General features: G+C 46.0%; 2 protein-coding genes across 2 annotated transcripts; both read right to left on the bottom strand.

Moving 5' to 3' along the window:
* Positions 1–3,763: 3,763 nt before the first annotated feature.
* On the bottom strand, positions 3,764–5,593 carry LOC120682770 (protein ROH1-like). Its single transcript, XM_039964781.1, has one exon. It carries the CDS (start codon positions 5,435–5,437, stop codon positions 4,196–4,198), a length of 1,242 nt encoding a protein of 413 aa, XP_039820715.1. The 5' UTR covers positions 5,438–5,593; the 3' UTR covers positions 3,764–4,195.
* A 4,218-nt stretch (positions 5,594–9,811) lies between these two features.
* LOC120680797 (tubby-like F-box protein 7) lies at positions 9,812–13,578 on the bottom strand. Its single transcript, XM_039962341.1, has 5 exons — positions 13,320–13,578; positions 12,036–12,396; positions 11,719–11,806; positions 10,882–11,014; positions 9,812–10,805 (listed from the first exon to the last, which is right to left on the bottom strand). Exons 2-5 carry the CDS (start codon positions 12,375–12,377, stop codon positions 10,040–10,042), a joined length of 1,329 nt encoding a protein of 442 aa, XP_039818275.1. The 5' UTR covers positions 12,378–12,396; positions 13,320–13,578; the 3' UTR covers positions 9,812–10,039.
* Positions 13,579–17,150: the final 3,572 nt, after the last annotated feature.

Here is a 17,150-nt window from a genome sequence, read left to right as displayed (position 1 = left end):
GGTTTCTTCGCAGCTCTAGTACGTGCCGAAGGCCGTTTGGGAGGGCTTCGCTTAGAGCCGCCCAAGGAGCCCTCCCAAACACAATGCAACACCATGCTGTCGGCTTCTGAAGATGGCGTCACATTACACCATGCTCAAGTAACTTCCAAAACAGCATGCGTAGTTGCCCAACGGGTTTTAGGCCCTGTTTGGATCTTTACATGTGAACACATTAAAGTGAAACGGAATCTTGCTAATTTGAAGCACTAAATGAAGTCTATTTACAAAATTTTTTGCATGGATGGACTGTAAATCGCGAGACGAATCCAATGAGCCTACTTAATCCATGATGTACAACAGTGATGCTACAGTAACCATCCGCTAATTATTGATTAAACATGGATTAATTAGCATCATTAGATTCGTCTCGCGATTTACAACCCATCTATGCAAAAAGTTTTGCAAATAGACTTCATTTAATACTTCAAATGCCCTGTTTACATCTATACACGTTTTTGCAAAATGAACTAAACACACCCTTACAAGATGATGGTCGCCTTTGCAGAAATGCACTGTAAGACCATTAGCCATCTCCATGGTCAATGCAGCTCACACCAAAATTATTGGGAGCAACTGAGACTGGGTACTAAGCTAGCCCTTGATCGATTGGAAGACAACAGCAACAACATATGCAGCTACAGCTCTCAGCAGCAACATAGTATGACCTTGATATTATAGGGTCCATTTGATTGGGTGGCTAAATCCCAACCAGACTCCAGTAAGCCACCCAGCCTATGTTTGGTTGCCTGGTTAGCCTCTTTAACTAGGCTACAGCAAGCCAAATCGGTCTCTTGGCCAGGCTCCATGGATTCGGCCGTCTCCAGTTAGCCAGGCTTGTGCAAGCTGAAGTTGCTCCAACGATTTGTCTCGCGTCACCCCCCGTGCATCCACCTTCTCCTTCCTCGTTCCCCAACAGCACTTGGCTCGCGCCCGAGTTCCGGTGCCACCGCGTGGGGATCCGCACGGTCGTCCTCCCAAGCCACCCCGACGAGGTAGCAGTTCGAGGGGTGGTACAACGCGCGCAGCAGCCTTCGGATCCGCGGGCCATCCCCGGGGCCGGCACCCGCAATAAGGTACGCGAGCCTTGGCGGCGGCCTCCGCTGCTGCTGCTGCTGCGGCCGCCGGCGAGGAGCGCGAGGAGCAGCGCGCGCATCCCCCACCGCGAGCTGGAGCCCCAGCTCCGGCGCCGCCACATGCAGGAGCCCGAGCTGTCCTCTCCAATTTCACGTGGATTCAGGCTTGGTGGCCTTGTTGATTCGGGGGAGGTCTAATTGCAGGATTGGTGGCCTTGGTGCCAGCCATCGAGCTCAAGATTCGATTGGTTCTGCAGCGAGGACGTCCAATTCAGGTCAATTTGCAAGAATCCTTGCGTCGAACGCTAACATTTACTCGCTCCCCTGCTTCTCATCGTCTGCTGCCGTTCTTGGCGACCCGGAGCTCGAGGTCACAACGGATCCGCGCGGCTCGTGGCGACCGGGGGCGAAGCTCGTTGTGCGGCCAGGGCGACGGAGTTTTGCAGCGCAAGGCGGCCCGCGGCAGTGGAGTGCGTGGCTCCCGCAAGCGGACCTCGGCTCCCGCCCGCAGCTTCAATGGCGGAGCGCTCCACAAGGCTCCTGCCCGGAGCTCGCATCCGACGGCTCCCGCTTGGAGCGCCCGGCGAAGTGCTCGCATGGCGTCGGTGGCAGAGCACGCGGCTGCCGCACGCACCACTTGCGGCTGAGCGCCGGCATAGCGGCGGAGGAGTTTGAGGAGGGTGACCACTCACCGCATGAGGAAGCGGTGACCCTACTCTAGTAAACCAAGCAACCAAACACCAACTTAAATAAATCAAGCTTATCTAATCTATGCAACCAAACAGGTCACGTTGTATCTCCAAAGCCAGACTTGAGCTAGCCAAGTTTAAAATTCTAGCCAGACTGGCTTAGTCCGATAACCAAACAGACCCATAGCTCCGCCGCTCCTCCCCAGGCCAGGAGCCCAGGGCGTGCTTGGGCCTCTGAATGGCAAGGCAAGGATAATAGGGCCCGGCCCTCAGTGTGTTTCCCAGTCTCCCTTCACAACAGGGCGCTCTACCTAACACCATTCACAGCTCGATGATGCAGCTCCAGAAAACAAAAAAGAAATACAAGTGTCAGGATCGGTCTGGAACTGAGGGGGTCAAGGTCAATGAAAAGGATAATAATCAAGCATACAACTGATCCCCAGGACTGCGCTCAAGCTCAACTGATTGCGCACACATTCAGATGCTCATGGCCCCTTGAGCACAGTCAAAATCACCACCCGAGACTGCTTCCTCAATACCCCAAGTCCGGATGATTCTGCCTTGCAGCCAAAATGCTTCTCACAAAGCAAACATACCTTTTTAATACTTGAAGGACTTTACCTGCCTTTCTGCTGAAGGCGAAATGCAGAAATGTACAGATGCACACAGGAACGTGCCAGCAGAATTTCAGCAGCAGCGCGATTAGATTTCTCAGTCAAGACCTTGTTTAGATCCCAAAACGCAAAATATAAAATTTTTATAAACCGCTTACATGGTGTATTAAATATAGTCAAAAAATAAATCGCGGGAAGAATCTAATTATGACGTGATTAGACACTAAATTGCTATATTAATGCTACAGTAAATATGCTCTAATGATGAATTAATTAGGCTCATTAGATTCGTCTCGTAGTTTACAGATGAGATCTGTAATTAGTTTTATGATTAGTCTATATTTAATACTTTAAATATTAAAAATTCCCTTCCAAAAACACAAAAATACAAAATGATCTAAACACATCCTAAATTGTTGGTAGCGCATGGAGGCTGCAGGAGCCAGGGAACCACAAGGGACAGAAAGTTTTAAAAAATAGGAGCACAAGGAGATTTTGCCTATTGACCAAGAAACATGCAGCGTGCATGATACTGCACTGCACCAGTAGCCGACAAAAAAAAAACAAAGGGTCCATACCAAAAACATGCACATTGACCAGCTCACATGGCTCAACTTCTTTGAACAATTCTAGAACCCTTGAATACTTAAAAAAACCACATCAGACTCCTATAAATCATTGGGACTCCACGAGAATTTATTCAGAGTTGACTCAGCCAGAGGGTAATCCAAATACCAAGTGATAAAATGTAGTAACCTGGCAAAAATATAAACCCAAAGATCACAACTCCATCTAAACAACCCTCGTTGACACTGAAATTTTCTCACTGACATCTATAATATGGAAAGCATTTTGAAGAATAGATCTATATAAATAATATGTACAGAGGTGTAAGGTATAGGCACCATTTTACAAAGCTTTTGTATGGAAAACAACAAAGTATGGCACCAAATGCTCTGAAATACAGCACCATTTCACAAAAAAAAAAATAGAAGGGGGGGGGGGTACAAGAATAGCATAAATATCCACGATACTATCAAATTTGACTGCATGGCCAAGTAAGATTAGGTTGGCTCACACAGCTCATTGCCCCCATCATGAAACATGATGAAACAACTACAAGTAGTATAAAGTTCTATACTCTGAACTAAGAAAGTAAGTCAGCTAGCTTCTATGGTTCTACCCCTCAATAACCGTATCATGGACAGAGCATGCAGTTCAAATGTCTATCTGAAATTAGAAGTCTAAGCCACAAGGATGAAGAAAAGAATGAAGGCAATGGTATGGACTAAACCAACAAAAGTAAAGGCCAAGTGATCAATGAAATGCTGTTCCTATTGTTTACAGGTAGTAAAAAGAGGGGACCATATTTGCAGCATCACTTCAGAATGTCTCAACAGGTCCTTTTGGGCAGTTCGGAACACTCATGCACACAGGACCATAAGCCTGCTTCAGTGTTCCACATGAACATTACTAATAACCATACCATGAACATAAACCAATCCCTGAAGCGACTCATATTACCAATTCAGCCCAGATTAAAAGAATGGAACAAATAGTATTAGGCCATTACTACTAAGCACCTGCCAAGTAAGGATTCACAATCTACAAAGGTAAAAATCAAATAAAAAAATACCAAAGCCCACGCCTCTATGCAGACATATGTATATCATGTAGCTGCTATATATACCTCATTTCGATCAGTGAAGCCGTGACATTTCACACGATGTTCCCTCAAGCAGCATCACAACAAGCATTCCCTCTTGGCCTGCCTACCTCATCACTCTGTGCCATGGGGCCTGCTCAAGCAATCAAGGATTTCTGTGCGGGTGCGCACAATCCGGTGGAACATCTCCCTGACCTGGCGCTCAAGAGGGTCGAGCCCGTCCTTGAGCGATTGGCACACCTGCACTAGCTCCTGCGCGGCCTCTTGCACATCAGCATCCTTCTCCTCAGGTAATGGGAACTCGGCGGTGTCAGTGATGTCCATGAGGTGCCTGGAGCAGAGCTCAATCTGGTGGATCTCCTTGAGCAGGCCGCACGAGTTCTTGCGGTCCTTCTTCTTGGACTCGTCGATGATGCGGTCGTAGAGCGTGGTGACGGGTCCAGACCAGGGGAAGTTCCTGGGCACCGAGAAATGCGCCTGGAGTCCGCGGTCCTGGCACGGGATGGCAGCCACAAGCGCAAAGGCGACGATGAAGAGCACGGCGCCCATGGCGTAGACTGCGGAAGCAAGGCCTCCTGTGGCGGTGATGTCGTGCGGGCGGGGCACCGGTAGGCCTCCGGCGATGGCCTGCAGCTGGCGCGCCGCGGACCAGGCCCGGGAGACGCTCCACGACAAGGACCTGAGATGGGAGGCTGAGCCTGAGCCTGAGCCTGAGCTGCCGCCGCTGCTGCTCCGGCGGTGGTGCCCCTGGACCTGGGGGCGGGCGTCCTTGTTGGCGCGTCCGAAGGAGCGGTTGCGCTGGCCGACGACGCCCCCGCTGTCGTCGAGCATGAGGATGGTGAGGTCGGTGAGCGCCTTGCGGGCGCGGCGGATCTGGGCCTCCCCGAGCGGCGCGGCGGGGGCGGAGAGGACGGCGGCGGCGATGGCGAGATGGTTTCGCCACTGGCGGACGAGGTCGAGGCCGTCGCGGACGGCGTTGCAGAGGTCGAGCGCCTTGACGGCGCGGTCGAAGAAGTCGGCGACGAGGCGGTCGAGCGGGGGGCGCGCGGCGGCGGCGGCCCCGGGGCCGAAGAGGAGGGCGCGGAAGTCCTCGAGGCAGAGGAGGAAGGCGTCGAGGAGGCGGGTGGTCCAGGCGAGGGAGAGGAGGTCGGGCGGGCCGTCGGCGAGGAGGTCGGTGAGGAGGTCTGCGGCGCGGCGCTGGAAGGCGTCGGCGGCGTCGAGGTCGGAGTCTCCGGCGGCGTGGAAGGAGTGGATCTGGTTGTGGTCGCGGCGGAGGGAGCGGATGGAGCGGCCGATGGAGGCGAGCGGCGCGGCCGGGGAGGAGGAGGAATCGGTGGGCGGCATTGTGGCTCGCATGCCTCGGCTGCTGCTAGGGTTGTTGGATTGGAGTCCGGAGTGGGATTGTTTCCTCGAGCTCTCGACTCGTCCCCTCCCTCTCCCTCTCCCTCTCCCCTAGAGGCAGGAAGGCTTCTAGAAGAGAAGAGAGGAGAATGGGGGACGCGTAGCGAAATGGCAGACCAGAAGAGAAGGGGGGGGGGGGGGGGTTGTCTGTCCGCCTGTCTGCTGCTCTCTACTCCCAAGGGTTCACCAAACCGCTCGGAACCGGACCGGTTACCACGGTTACCGGTCTAACCAGCCCGGCCCGGTTCCGGGCGGTTAGAAACCGGTCTAAATTCAAATTTTAAATTTGAATTTGAAAAAATGGAAAAATTCCAAAAAATTCTTAAAAATACTTCAAGTTGTGACGAATTTAATGGTGTCAAATTTTTTCAAATATTCATTCATTTAGTATACTTTGCGAGCATTTGAAGTTAAACAAAAAAACATGCATACAAAAGTATACAAATACAATGTAAAATTAGTAAAAAAAGAGTTGGAGGGTTCATTTAGGCTAAAACATATTATACAAACATTCATTTAGTATACTTTGCGGGCATTTGAATTTAAACTAAAAAAGAAAAAAGTTTAAATTTAGCCTAAACCGACCGGTAACCGGTCAAACCGACCGGTAAACCGGTCTAACCGGCCGGTTAGATATTCAAAACCGGTATAACTGCGGGTTTTGAATTCAAATTTGAGTTTGACCGGTTTCAACCGGTAACCGGTCTGGTAAACTGGAACCGGTGGCCGGCGGTTAGGTCACGGCGGTCGGATAAAAAAATCCTGCTCCCAACAGCAACAAGCCGAGGTCACAAATTGCTGGCTCCACCCTGGCCTCGCCTCTCTGTCTCCTTGCTGGCAAGCTCCCTTTTTTTATACTCTTCACGGTTAATCAATCTCACCCTCTCCCTCGTTTTTTAAGGCCAATCTTAATGGAGGTGTCATGAGAGTATTATGAACATTAACTTTTGCTGACATGACACAAGAGAGAATGCTGAATGTCATGAGATATGAGAGAAGTGTCATCACCATGACACTCCCTCGGCACGGTTACCTAGTTTACGGTCTTGGCAATCGTACTCCCCACTGAGACTGGTCTAAGAAGCTATTACATTAAATATTTGAATGTCAATTTAATATAAAAAATAGTTACATTTAGAGCTTGTTGACACCAGATTTTGACACGTGTCAGAATTGAGCGTTGAAAAGGAAAAAAAATTATTGTTTGGAGGGGAGCGTTGGATTTGGCAGGCTGATGGTTCGCCGTTTGGAGATCCTGTTGACCGGCGAGAGATTAAGTTGACTAGATTTTGTTGAGCCCCAGTTTGATAGGTGATATTTTGTTTAGAGAAGTTTTTTCTTTTGTGTAAAGATTGTGTTTTGCCGTGATCGGCTAGGATTCGTTTAGTATGGGGGTATAAATATGCACCCCCGATCATTATAGAAGATTCATACATATCCAACAAACAAACATTTACACTTTCCTGCTATTTATTTTTTTGTCGGCGATTTCGCTATTTTCTTTTCTGCGAGTTCTTTCAAGCTGATCAAGGACGTCTCACATTCGAGCGACTTGGTTTACTGGTAAGTGTTCGTTTTACCGAGTAAGTCTTAGCTTTAGCTTTCGGGCGTATCAATGTTTCTTCGTTCAGATCTATTCAAAAGTTATCCAATTTATCTAAGTTTTGATCTCTGGTGCATCGCTGTTTTCTCGTTTAGATCTATTCACAATCTACCCGGCTCATAATTTGTTTAATCGATTGTTAGTTCTTTTGCTGTTACGTTAAATCTTGCAGAGCTGATTTAATCCGTTGTGAGTTTAGCTTTGCTCAGATTCATACATTTGTGGGTTTGTGCATTGTCTCTTAGCACGTGTCGGTTTAGATCTCTTCATCTGTTGCATACCGGTATCGACAGTTTCTTGCCGATCCCTTTAGATTGCTTTTATTATTGTTTTATCTTTTTCGATCTGTTGTCGTCTTCTGTATCGGTAGCGCCTTTGCCGATATGATGTATGAAAGTTATTCAGAAATCCAGCTGATACGCTCTCGAATTTGACGGTTTGTTGATTGCTCGTCAATTTACAGGTCAAATTGACTGGCACGCTCGGTTTGAAGCATTTGCAGTCTGAGCTTGGTGAACGGTGCTCTCGGGTTTGGTGTGTGACTTTTTCGCGTCAACAGAGCTCAAAACGAATCTATTAAGTATAATTAATATATGATTAGTGAATGATTACTATATCAATTAATAATCAAATTATGAACTAATTAGATTTAATAGATTCCTCTTGTGATTATGAACTAATTAGATTTAATAGATTCGTCTCGTGATTAAATCGCGACTTATAAAATTAGATTTGTAATAAATTTATATTTAGCATTTCTAATTGGTATTTAAATGTACGTGTGCTGAGACTTATAACTGAAATTTAAAAAACCAAACCTGACCTTATTGTGTGCTACCGACGCACGATCCATCGCACAAGCTCCGCCCGCGGTCCGCCACTGCGAGTCAAGTGGCGGTCGGACTTCAAAGCTGGTTGCTAGGACGCCGATGGTTAGGCCCTGTTCCAAAATTTTTTTCAGAAGTCCCTATCACATCAAAAGAAATTTTACTATTTTATATTATTAAATAAAATCTGTTTATAAATATTTTTTGACAGTCGAGTGTTTTTTCGCGAGACGAATCTAATGAGCCTAATTAATTCATAATTTGCTACAGTGATGCTACATTAACCATTCGCTAATCATAAATTAAGATACATTATTATATTCGTCTCGCAGTTTAGCCCCAGAGTTCTGCAGTTAGTTTTATAATTAACTTTTATTTAATACTTCTAAATACTAAAAAGTCCCTAGGATTTTTTTAGTCCCTGTTCCAAAACACCTTCTTACTTGTGGCCTTAGGAACTGAGGGGAGGGGAGCAGGGAAGTCCGACAGTGGAGGCGGATTGTAAGGACGCTTGGGGGATAACTAGGGTCGGGGACGCCGGGTGAGGGCTGGGTGGTGGAGGTGGATCGGAGGTGGCGACGCCATAGGAACGGTGGCCGGAGGACGGGGTGGGGCGCAACTGTGATTGGATAATTTCCAAGACCGTCCCCTTCTCCTGCTTGCTACTACTATATACTAAGGTCAATCTCATAGTGTTATCACACAATTATCAAGAGTGCCATGTTTGTTTGACACTAAAATGAAACTATCTCCCTCAATGCATAGTTTCATTGCACAATTCCATAGGTAAGCTGTCATATTTAATTGCTTATTGGTATTAATGGTCAAATATATCATGTGACCAGTAGAAGTTGATGTGTGTAAATGAAACTTAAACCCTCAATGTAGTTTCATTCCAATTTCATGACGCTTTGTAGCTGTGCACACCAAAATCAATCACTATAAAACTCTATTATTCTTAGAGCTATGATTTTACAAGGACAGAACAAGGCGACGAATGTGGCTGGCTTCTTAGTAATGTAATGCCATGTTTTTTTTTATTTTCGATCATCTAATACCATGTTTTTGAAAATGATAAAGGCAAGTTATTAGTTATGTCTGCAAAACATCAACCAAATATACCCCCTTCCTTTTATCACTACTACTCCCTCCTTCCCCGTTTATAAGGCATGGTGGAACATGACACGGTCTTCTAAACAACACTTTGACCATTTATTTATCATATATTATATCACTTTTGATTATAAATTTATAATCATTGTAAAATATATTTGATTATGAATCCAATCATATGAAATTTGTATTATAAAAATAAAAATTTAATAGTCAAATTATTGATCAAAGATGACAAGGTTTGAATCTTGATATACGTGTATGCCTTATAAACAGGGAAGGAGGGAGTAGTAAAAATGGTATGGTAAAAGCTACGTTGATGGCTCGAAGGAGGTGTTGAGTGTGCTGGATGGCGGGCACCGCACGACACGCTGAAGCAACATGGAGAAGAGGTCAAAGTCACGTGACATTTTCAACATTGATTGGGTTTCAGGAACCAAGCGCGAATACAGCACGTGCCATGCTTAGTATTGGATTGGATGGAAGCCGACAAGGCATCAACAGACCAAGTATCCGAATTTCGGTCAGCTGCCTGATTTGGTTTGATTATTTGATTTGATTTCAACCCAATGATCTGGATGTTTGTTTTTGCATCTGGCATTGCAGCATGCTCGCGAATCTTAATTCCTGCTCGCTTGGTTGCTTAGGCACCCACCATCTTATTCTTATCCAACTCCAAGCAGCTATGCTCACCACATCCGTCGCTGTATATATCAAGTTGTTACTGTCATGGACTAGCACTAATCTAGATTCATAATAATCATGATGCTGAAAATAAACAATCAATCATTCCAAACACCAACCAAATTTATCTTCAGATTTTCCAGCGCAACCACTACAACATCATCTGATCGACGACCCACCACCAACATACAAACTCATAAAATTCAGGTTTCAGACCAAACAACACCTACTAGCCGTTATGTTATGTATGTACATGCACACTTGAATGCTCTGCTTATCACATACAACCTGCTACCTGCTGCTCTAATTCCTACCCTTCCTACCCATCATCTATTCGCAGGCCAGCTTCGTGTCAAAGCTGGTCAAACATATGGCGAAGGCCTGGAAAGCTGACAGCGGGTACCGGTAGTCCATGGTGAACATATCCCTTGCAACTTTGCCGAATTGCAAGATCACCGTGTCGTGGCTTGATGACGAAGATGGACCCGACGCCTGGGGCTGCGTCTGCACACCAGGCGCCCAAGCCCCTGCTGAAGCTGGCGGTGGCACAGAGGCTACCAGCTGGAAGTTCTTGACTGATGCCACTGTCACGCGCCCACGGAAGTTGAGGCACCAACACTGCAGCTGCTCATGCCACCTTGGCGCCTTGTTGTGCAGAACCAGGGGCCTCTCCTTGTCTGCGTCGTCGCCACCTTGCGGGTTTCCTCCACCACACTCGGAGTACCCACAAGTGCTCAAGTCCGTGGAGCTATCTGCGATGGTGTATTTGGAGAAGCAAGTTGCTGTGCTGCGGAAGGACTCATCGAATAACCTCGGAAGGAGCTCTTTCGGTTGCCCTGGCACAACACCGCCAGGCTCTACTGCTGACTCTGGGATGGAATGCATAGTGCATTGCATCCGCCTTGGCCCCCGGGTGCCGAGCACATTCAGCTCATAGTTCACCTGTCCAATGGGGTAGCTACCCACTGGAACTTTTGGTGAGACTTTTCTGGAAGAGAACCGACGGCTAGGGGCCCGTTCCTGTGAGCAAAGTCCCCCAGCATTGAATGGAGGCAGTGTGTCATAAATGATGAATTTGGTTCCAAGGAAATTTGACCTGCGGTGCCATAATTTATGTCAGGTTTGAATTGGCGACCAAATTCATCCAAATGGCATAGATGAGTTAAATTCACCTCAGCTTCCCAATGTATCCAGTACTCGATCGCGAGAAACTTTTTGAATCCATAGAAATGGCATAGTCCGTGCACGTCGTCCTCTGGCTCCTTTTGGCAGCTAGTAGGAACTTCCCGTTCTCATCAAGCACAGCTACAAGATCCAGCAGAAATTATCAGTGTGTTGTCTAGTAGCACCTGATGAAGTGATGAAAGTATGAAACCATTCTATTTTGTTTCTTCATATAGTCTCGGAATGTAGCTTAAAATATTTCCGCCAAATATGTTTTTTACACCATTGTCACTGAGAATGAAAGCAGACACAAGCAACCACAGGTAGAACTCATATATCATTTCGCATGTATTAGATACTAGAATGGAAAATATATGCATGAATAGTTGATCCAGGGAGTTTGGCCAAGATGGAACAGCACCATTTAAGAGGTGAATCATTACGATTTGGTCATTCGAAATACCAAACTATGTTCAGATGAACCACATCATTTTGGAATTCATAAGTGGAACTGTGGAAGGCACAATAATCCCAACATGACTAATGTAGAAAGTGAAAGAAGCCTAATTCTATTAAACTATTCATTGATTGATTTTTGGATAACTACTGAACCATTAATTTAGATGCTTTACTCTGCTTCTAATCAATTCTAATCACCCCCTGAATTTTCCGGCGGTTCAGAACAGACAAATGTGTAGCGAAAATTTTCCAACATACTGAAAATGACCCATGGTTCTCCTTCAAGCACAAAATCGAAAATTGATGGTAAGGACAGGAGTTTCAACAAACAAACAAAAGACTGCTGACTTCAATTCCTAACGTGAAGACAAAAGCTTGACACTTACCACAGCTAAGGCACAAGTAGAGACGGTACGTCAGTTTTGATTTGTCCCTTTTTATGAAACATTGGATCACTCCATCTCGTGGTCCAGGCTGCGCAAGAAAAAAAAACAAAGAAGCAAATAACAGATGAAACAGCATATCTCAAAACTATTGTCAAATTATAGATGCAAAAAATAAATAAAATACTTAAATTCAAAGTTTCGTTGTTAATTAAGCAATAATCTGAATAGCTATAGCTAAGGCCTTACTAATATTAGGCTATACGAGAGAATTTTATGAAAGGCAATGTGCATTCAGAGATCCTGAAGCTACTCATTACCTGCTTAAGAGATACTGGAAATGTGAGCTTTGCGCAAATTTCTGGACTTCTCACTATATCCTTACACATATCCCTCCAGGTTGTACAAACAGAGGCACAGGAAACAACATCCTTGCGGGATGGCCAGCTACTCTCATCTTCCTCCAACCTTTTCATCACATCACGGAGTAACTCAGGAGGAAGGCTAGCCCATCTGCTTTGTTGAATTACCATAGGCCCGTCTTGCAGGTCACTTGAAGATCCAAGAGACTTCCCTCTGTGATGAATTCTCACCTCAAAGTTACGCCTCGATATATAACCAAAGCTTTCTCTTAAATCACGAACCATACTCCGAAAAGACATCTCCAGATAAGGGGAAAGTCTGAAACAACAAGAGACACTTAATGCCCAAAAAAAGAAATGCAGAAGTTGAAACTCACAAGTAGCGTGTTTATCACAATCTCCTAAATAAGCACAAAAGTAGTGTTGTGAACACTATACTGCACGAAAGAGCATAGAGTTATGCATTCCCTTACGTTGTTCTTCGTATTTTGGTGGTAAAATTTCGTGATGTATCACGACATGGCAAAAAAAAAAAAGCCAGAGAAAGTGAGAATATGGTGGGACGTGAAGAGGCAATCAAAAAGTCAAAGCTATCAGCTTTATAACTATTGGCATGTATTGCATATCCTGCCCTTAGAGTCAGTGAGATTGGAGGGCGTCACCAATAATCATGTGATGTCTCGCTCTAGATTATTCCATACCAACTTGAATAATGTAGAAGTTTGCCTATGGTCGTTGGACTATCATATAGTAATTAGTTGTTCTTGTCGTGTACTTCATACAAAGATGGCCATTGGGATTTCAGGGCACAACCTCTGCGATGGGGAAAGGCCAACAAAACACTATTATTAGACCTAGTTATAGAAAACAAGCACGGTCAGCATAAGTAACCTTTTTATTTGGTTCCAAGCCTCAATTTGAAAGCTGTGGATTAAGCAGTATGTTATATAGGCCTCGTGTTAGTACGGCATATGCTTATGACACAGATAAGTGAGGACCTTGCTAGAGTCTGAGGAACGGTGAATAAAAATAATGTTTTTTTTCTGCCTACATAGTATCTGGTAAAGGAGACAGCTTTGGCCAGATCAAGCAACGAAACGCAGGGAACAAAGTGTCAATCCAGCAATCAGCACCGTAGGGGGGATAAACAAGATCTGCGGAAGACCAACTGCGCCTTAAGCTACGGCCAGCGGATACGTAAAATCGAAGGTTTAGTGCAAGGGTGTGAGAGAGTTTTCTTACCACCGACACGCAAAATCCAGCGGCCAGTGGGCAGCGGCGCAAATCGAAACCTCCTGAAAAAGATCCGGAAACGAGGAGGAAGAACACTTGAAATTGCTGGGTCGCGAGAAGGGAAATTGATCTATCTCTCTGCGCATGTGCGCGTGGTGATGATGGCTTTATTAGTAGTTGGGGCCTTGGGGGTGCGCGTGATGGTGGGATGCCAGCAGGAGCTGTCGATCGGATTTAAGGGGAGGGGGAGGGGAGATGAGGAAGAAGAGGTGGGTGAGCTGAGGACAAAATCGTGTGAAGAAAGAGGAGGGGCCCCGCCACGTCGGAGAAGCCGCCTTTGTCCTCGGCCCACTTTTTTCCTTCTCTCCTTTCAGGTTTCAGAGAGATGATTTTTTTACCCTTCTTTAATTCAGTATTGAATTCCTTACCCTAATACAACTAACTACCTGGCATAGAAATACTCCACTTAGAGGGTGTTTTGGAACATGGAAAAAAAGTCCCAGGGATTTTTTAGTATTTAGAAATATTAAATAAAGGTTAATTATAAAACTAATTGCAGAACACTGGGGCTAAACTGCGAGACGAATCTAATGATGTATCTTAATATATGATTAGCGAATGGTTACTGTAGCATCACTGTAGCAAATTATGAATTAATTAGGCTCATTAGATTCGTCTCGCGAAAAAGCACTCAGCTGTCAAAAAACATTTATAAACAGATTTTATTTAATAATATAAAATAGTAAGATTCCTTTTGATGTGATAGGGACTTCTGAAAAAAGTTTAGAACCAAACAGGGCCTTATAGCTTGATATAAGACCAGACAATCATAGTTAGGGAAAGGGAAAAATCCACTTTACACTCTCGAACTATCACATAAGTCTGAATTTCAATCTTTAACTACAAAATTAGATAACATAGACCATCCAACTATCAAAACCGTGCAAATTTGGACCTTGGGTTGGTTTCCAAGGTGGTTTTGTATTTTGTGAGAACAACATTATTCAAATTTAAATTTTAAAATTCATAAGTAATTCATTTTAGATCAAAAAATACGAAAGGGGTATCAAAAGTTTTCTAAAAATGCAACATATCTATTGGCATGATATATTTTAGTAATTCAGATTTTTTTTATTTCATAATATTTGGCGGCTTGTAGTTATGTCTATTATTTTTTAATAACTAAACTTCAAATAGAGCAATAATAGATATATCATATTTTTAGAAAAAGTTTAGTGCTAGTTTATATTTTTCTGATTTAAAATAAATTTTGATTTTTTAGATCTAATTAGAATTTTTTTAATTTTTTTTTAAAAATACAAAATCACCTTAAGGTTCAAATTTGTCCAGTTTTAATAATTGGATGATCTATGTCATCTGGTTTTGTAGTTGAAGGTTAAAAATAGAACTTCTGCGATAGTTTGAAGGTGTAACACGGAAAGTAAAGAAACTTACGCATGCTAGAGCAACGTACTCCTCCCTTGCTAAAGTCAAAAGTGGAGGAAAACAGCTGATCCATCACTGGACGAGTATGCGATGAGTAATTGCAGGGGTGCATGTATGAGTATGACTCAGCATACAGGCTGCTACGAGTCTGAGGATGACTATCTTTTTGATACAATTGGACATTCCATTTACATGTGGATCTGCATTTGTTTGACTTTTATGGCAAGAGCAGCAAGCGGAGCAATACGATACGATACACGGCCGCGACAGAAAACAAAAGAGAATCCATGCACTTTGCAGAGCATAATCCGATGTGGAGAGCAGGGAGAGCTAGGGATGTCGATCCGATAAATATCTGGAAAGCCCAAGCACGGGAATCCTGCCTGCCCTACTGAATCACAATTTGCCCTGAAACTCTGACTCCACTACTCGAGTGCCATCTTGAATGAAATCAGCATGCTGCTCATGATGAGACAATGACAACGGCTTTGGCAGTTTTCCTACCGGTCCATCCACAATTGCCAATGGAGAGAGAGGGAGCTTTAAGCAATGAATTCAGGACTGCTTCATTCGGGTTCCTCAAGGGGTATCATTTGGTTCCGAGAGGAGATGATGGTTCGCATGCGCATCCGACGGCAATTGCGAGCAGTGAAGGCATCCGGTTTTGTGTAACTATCAGCTATTCATAAGCTCAACTGGTACTCCACTGTATTCATTTCATTTCAGCCTTTGTTTAGATCCCAAAACGCAAAATGCAAAAAATTTATAAATCACTTGCATGGTGTACTAAATGTAGTCAAAAAATATATCGCATTACACAAATAGACTGTAAATCGCGAGACGAATCTAATGAGCATAATTATGACGTGATTAGACACTAAGGGCGTGTTTGATTTCTGCGCTCTAGAAGGCCTGGGCGCCTGGCTCGTGGCTCGCCAGCCACAGCTAGGCTCAAGCCAGCAGTTGCTCTTGTTTGATTTAATTGTACCAAATGAGCCAGGCTACGTAGCGAATGTGTTTGATTTGCGTGTACCAGCGGTATGGGTACCTTGCATCCAGCAACATGTAACCTTACCACCCATCCTTTCCCTGCTCTCGCCTGTGAGTCATTTCGTCGAACACATGCATGGCGACCAGCCAACCACCTCTGGGCCGGCGAAGCAGCACCTCAGCGCCGTGGAGACCCTCGTGTCTCGCTCCCGCCAGCCGCTGCGCACGCTCTCGCTCGTCGGTTGGCCACCGCGCTCGCCCGCCGTTCTCGCGCATCTCAACGCCGGAGCAGGGAGCCCGCCGCTCGAGGTCGACGACAGCACGGCCGGTGTGCGGGTGCCCGCGCCTGGCCCACGGTGGGCGAGTCCGGCGGCCTCGCTCAGGCCCACGCGGAGGTCGCCGTCGCCCGCGACAGAGCCTGCTGCCGTGGGAGCCGGTCGCGGACGCTGAACGAATGAGGTCGGACGGGGACGCCAGTGGAGCAGGGGAGAGCGGCGCTTGGCCTGGGCGGCGGCGGGGGACGCGGCCAGCTTCGGGATGTCCATGGTGAGGAACACCGCGAGGGCCGCGGCCGAGGGTGAGACCGGCGCTGGCCTCGACGCCAGCGCCGCGGACGGGGGCACCGCGGCGACGGCTTGGACCAGCCGTGCTCTGCTCCACCACGAGCGACGACACGTCCTCGCCGCGCCGGACTGCGACAGGAGCGTCGAGCAGAACCCCAATCCACCGCCGCCCTGCTGCCAAGCTCTCGGCGCTGGCTCCTCCTCCTGGCGCGCCTGCCTGGGCTTCGTCGGTGTCGCCGGGCACGACGACGAGGAGGCGTCGAGGTACCGAGTTCAAGGGGGCGGTGGGTGAGAATGGAGGTAGCGCTATCCTCACCCGTGGCTCGCGCGAGCACGAGACGCGCTTGGCTCCAGAAAAACGGAAGTCAAGAGCGTCGCACGGGAGCCAAGAGAGCGAAGGTTTTTTGGTTCGTTGGAGCCTGGTCGAGGAGCAGTGAAAGGAAATCAACCATCGGCTGCCTGCATGTGGGGAGCTCGAGCCACTAAATTGGCCCATATCAAACACGCCCTAAATTGCTACCGTAATGCTACAGTAAATATGCTCTAATAATGGATTAATTAGCCTTATTAGATTCGTTTCGTAGTTTACAGACGAGATCTATAATTAGTTTTGTGATTAGTCTACATTTAATACTTCAAAGATTAAAGATTCTTTTCCAAAAACGCAAAACTACAAAATGCAAAGTGATCTAAACACACCCTTAATGGTTCGAATGTTAGCTCATGACAAGTGACAGCAATCCACCTTGTGATTATGAGTCCTGATATTTTTCAATGGGGGATGCAATTCCTGACTTGTGACTGAAAGAGAGGTGCTTCAGTGCCCATGCCTCATATTCTC

Source organism: Panicum virgatum, chromosome 7N, assembly GCF_016808335.1.
Source record: "Panicum virgatum strain AP13 chromosome 7N, P.virgatum_v5, whole genome shotgun sequence".
Classification (NCBI taxonomy): Eukaryota; Viridiplantae; Streptophyta; class Magnoliopsida; order Poales; family Poaceae; genus Panicum; species Panicum virgatum.
The sequence above is the reverse complement of the archived record's forward strand: the minus strand, read 5'-3'. Positions and strand labels throughout refer to the sequence as shown.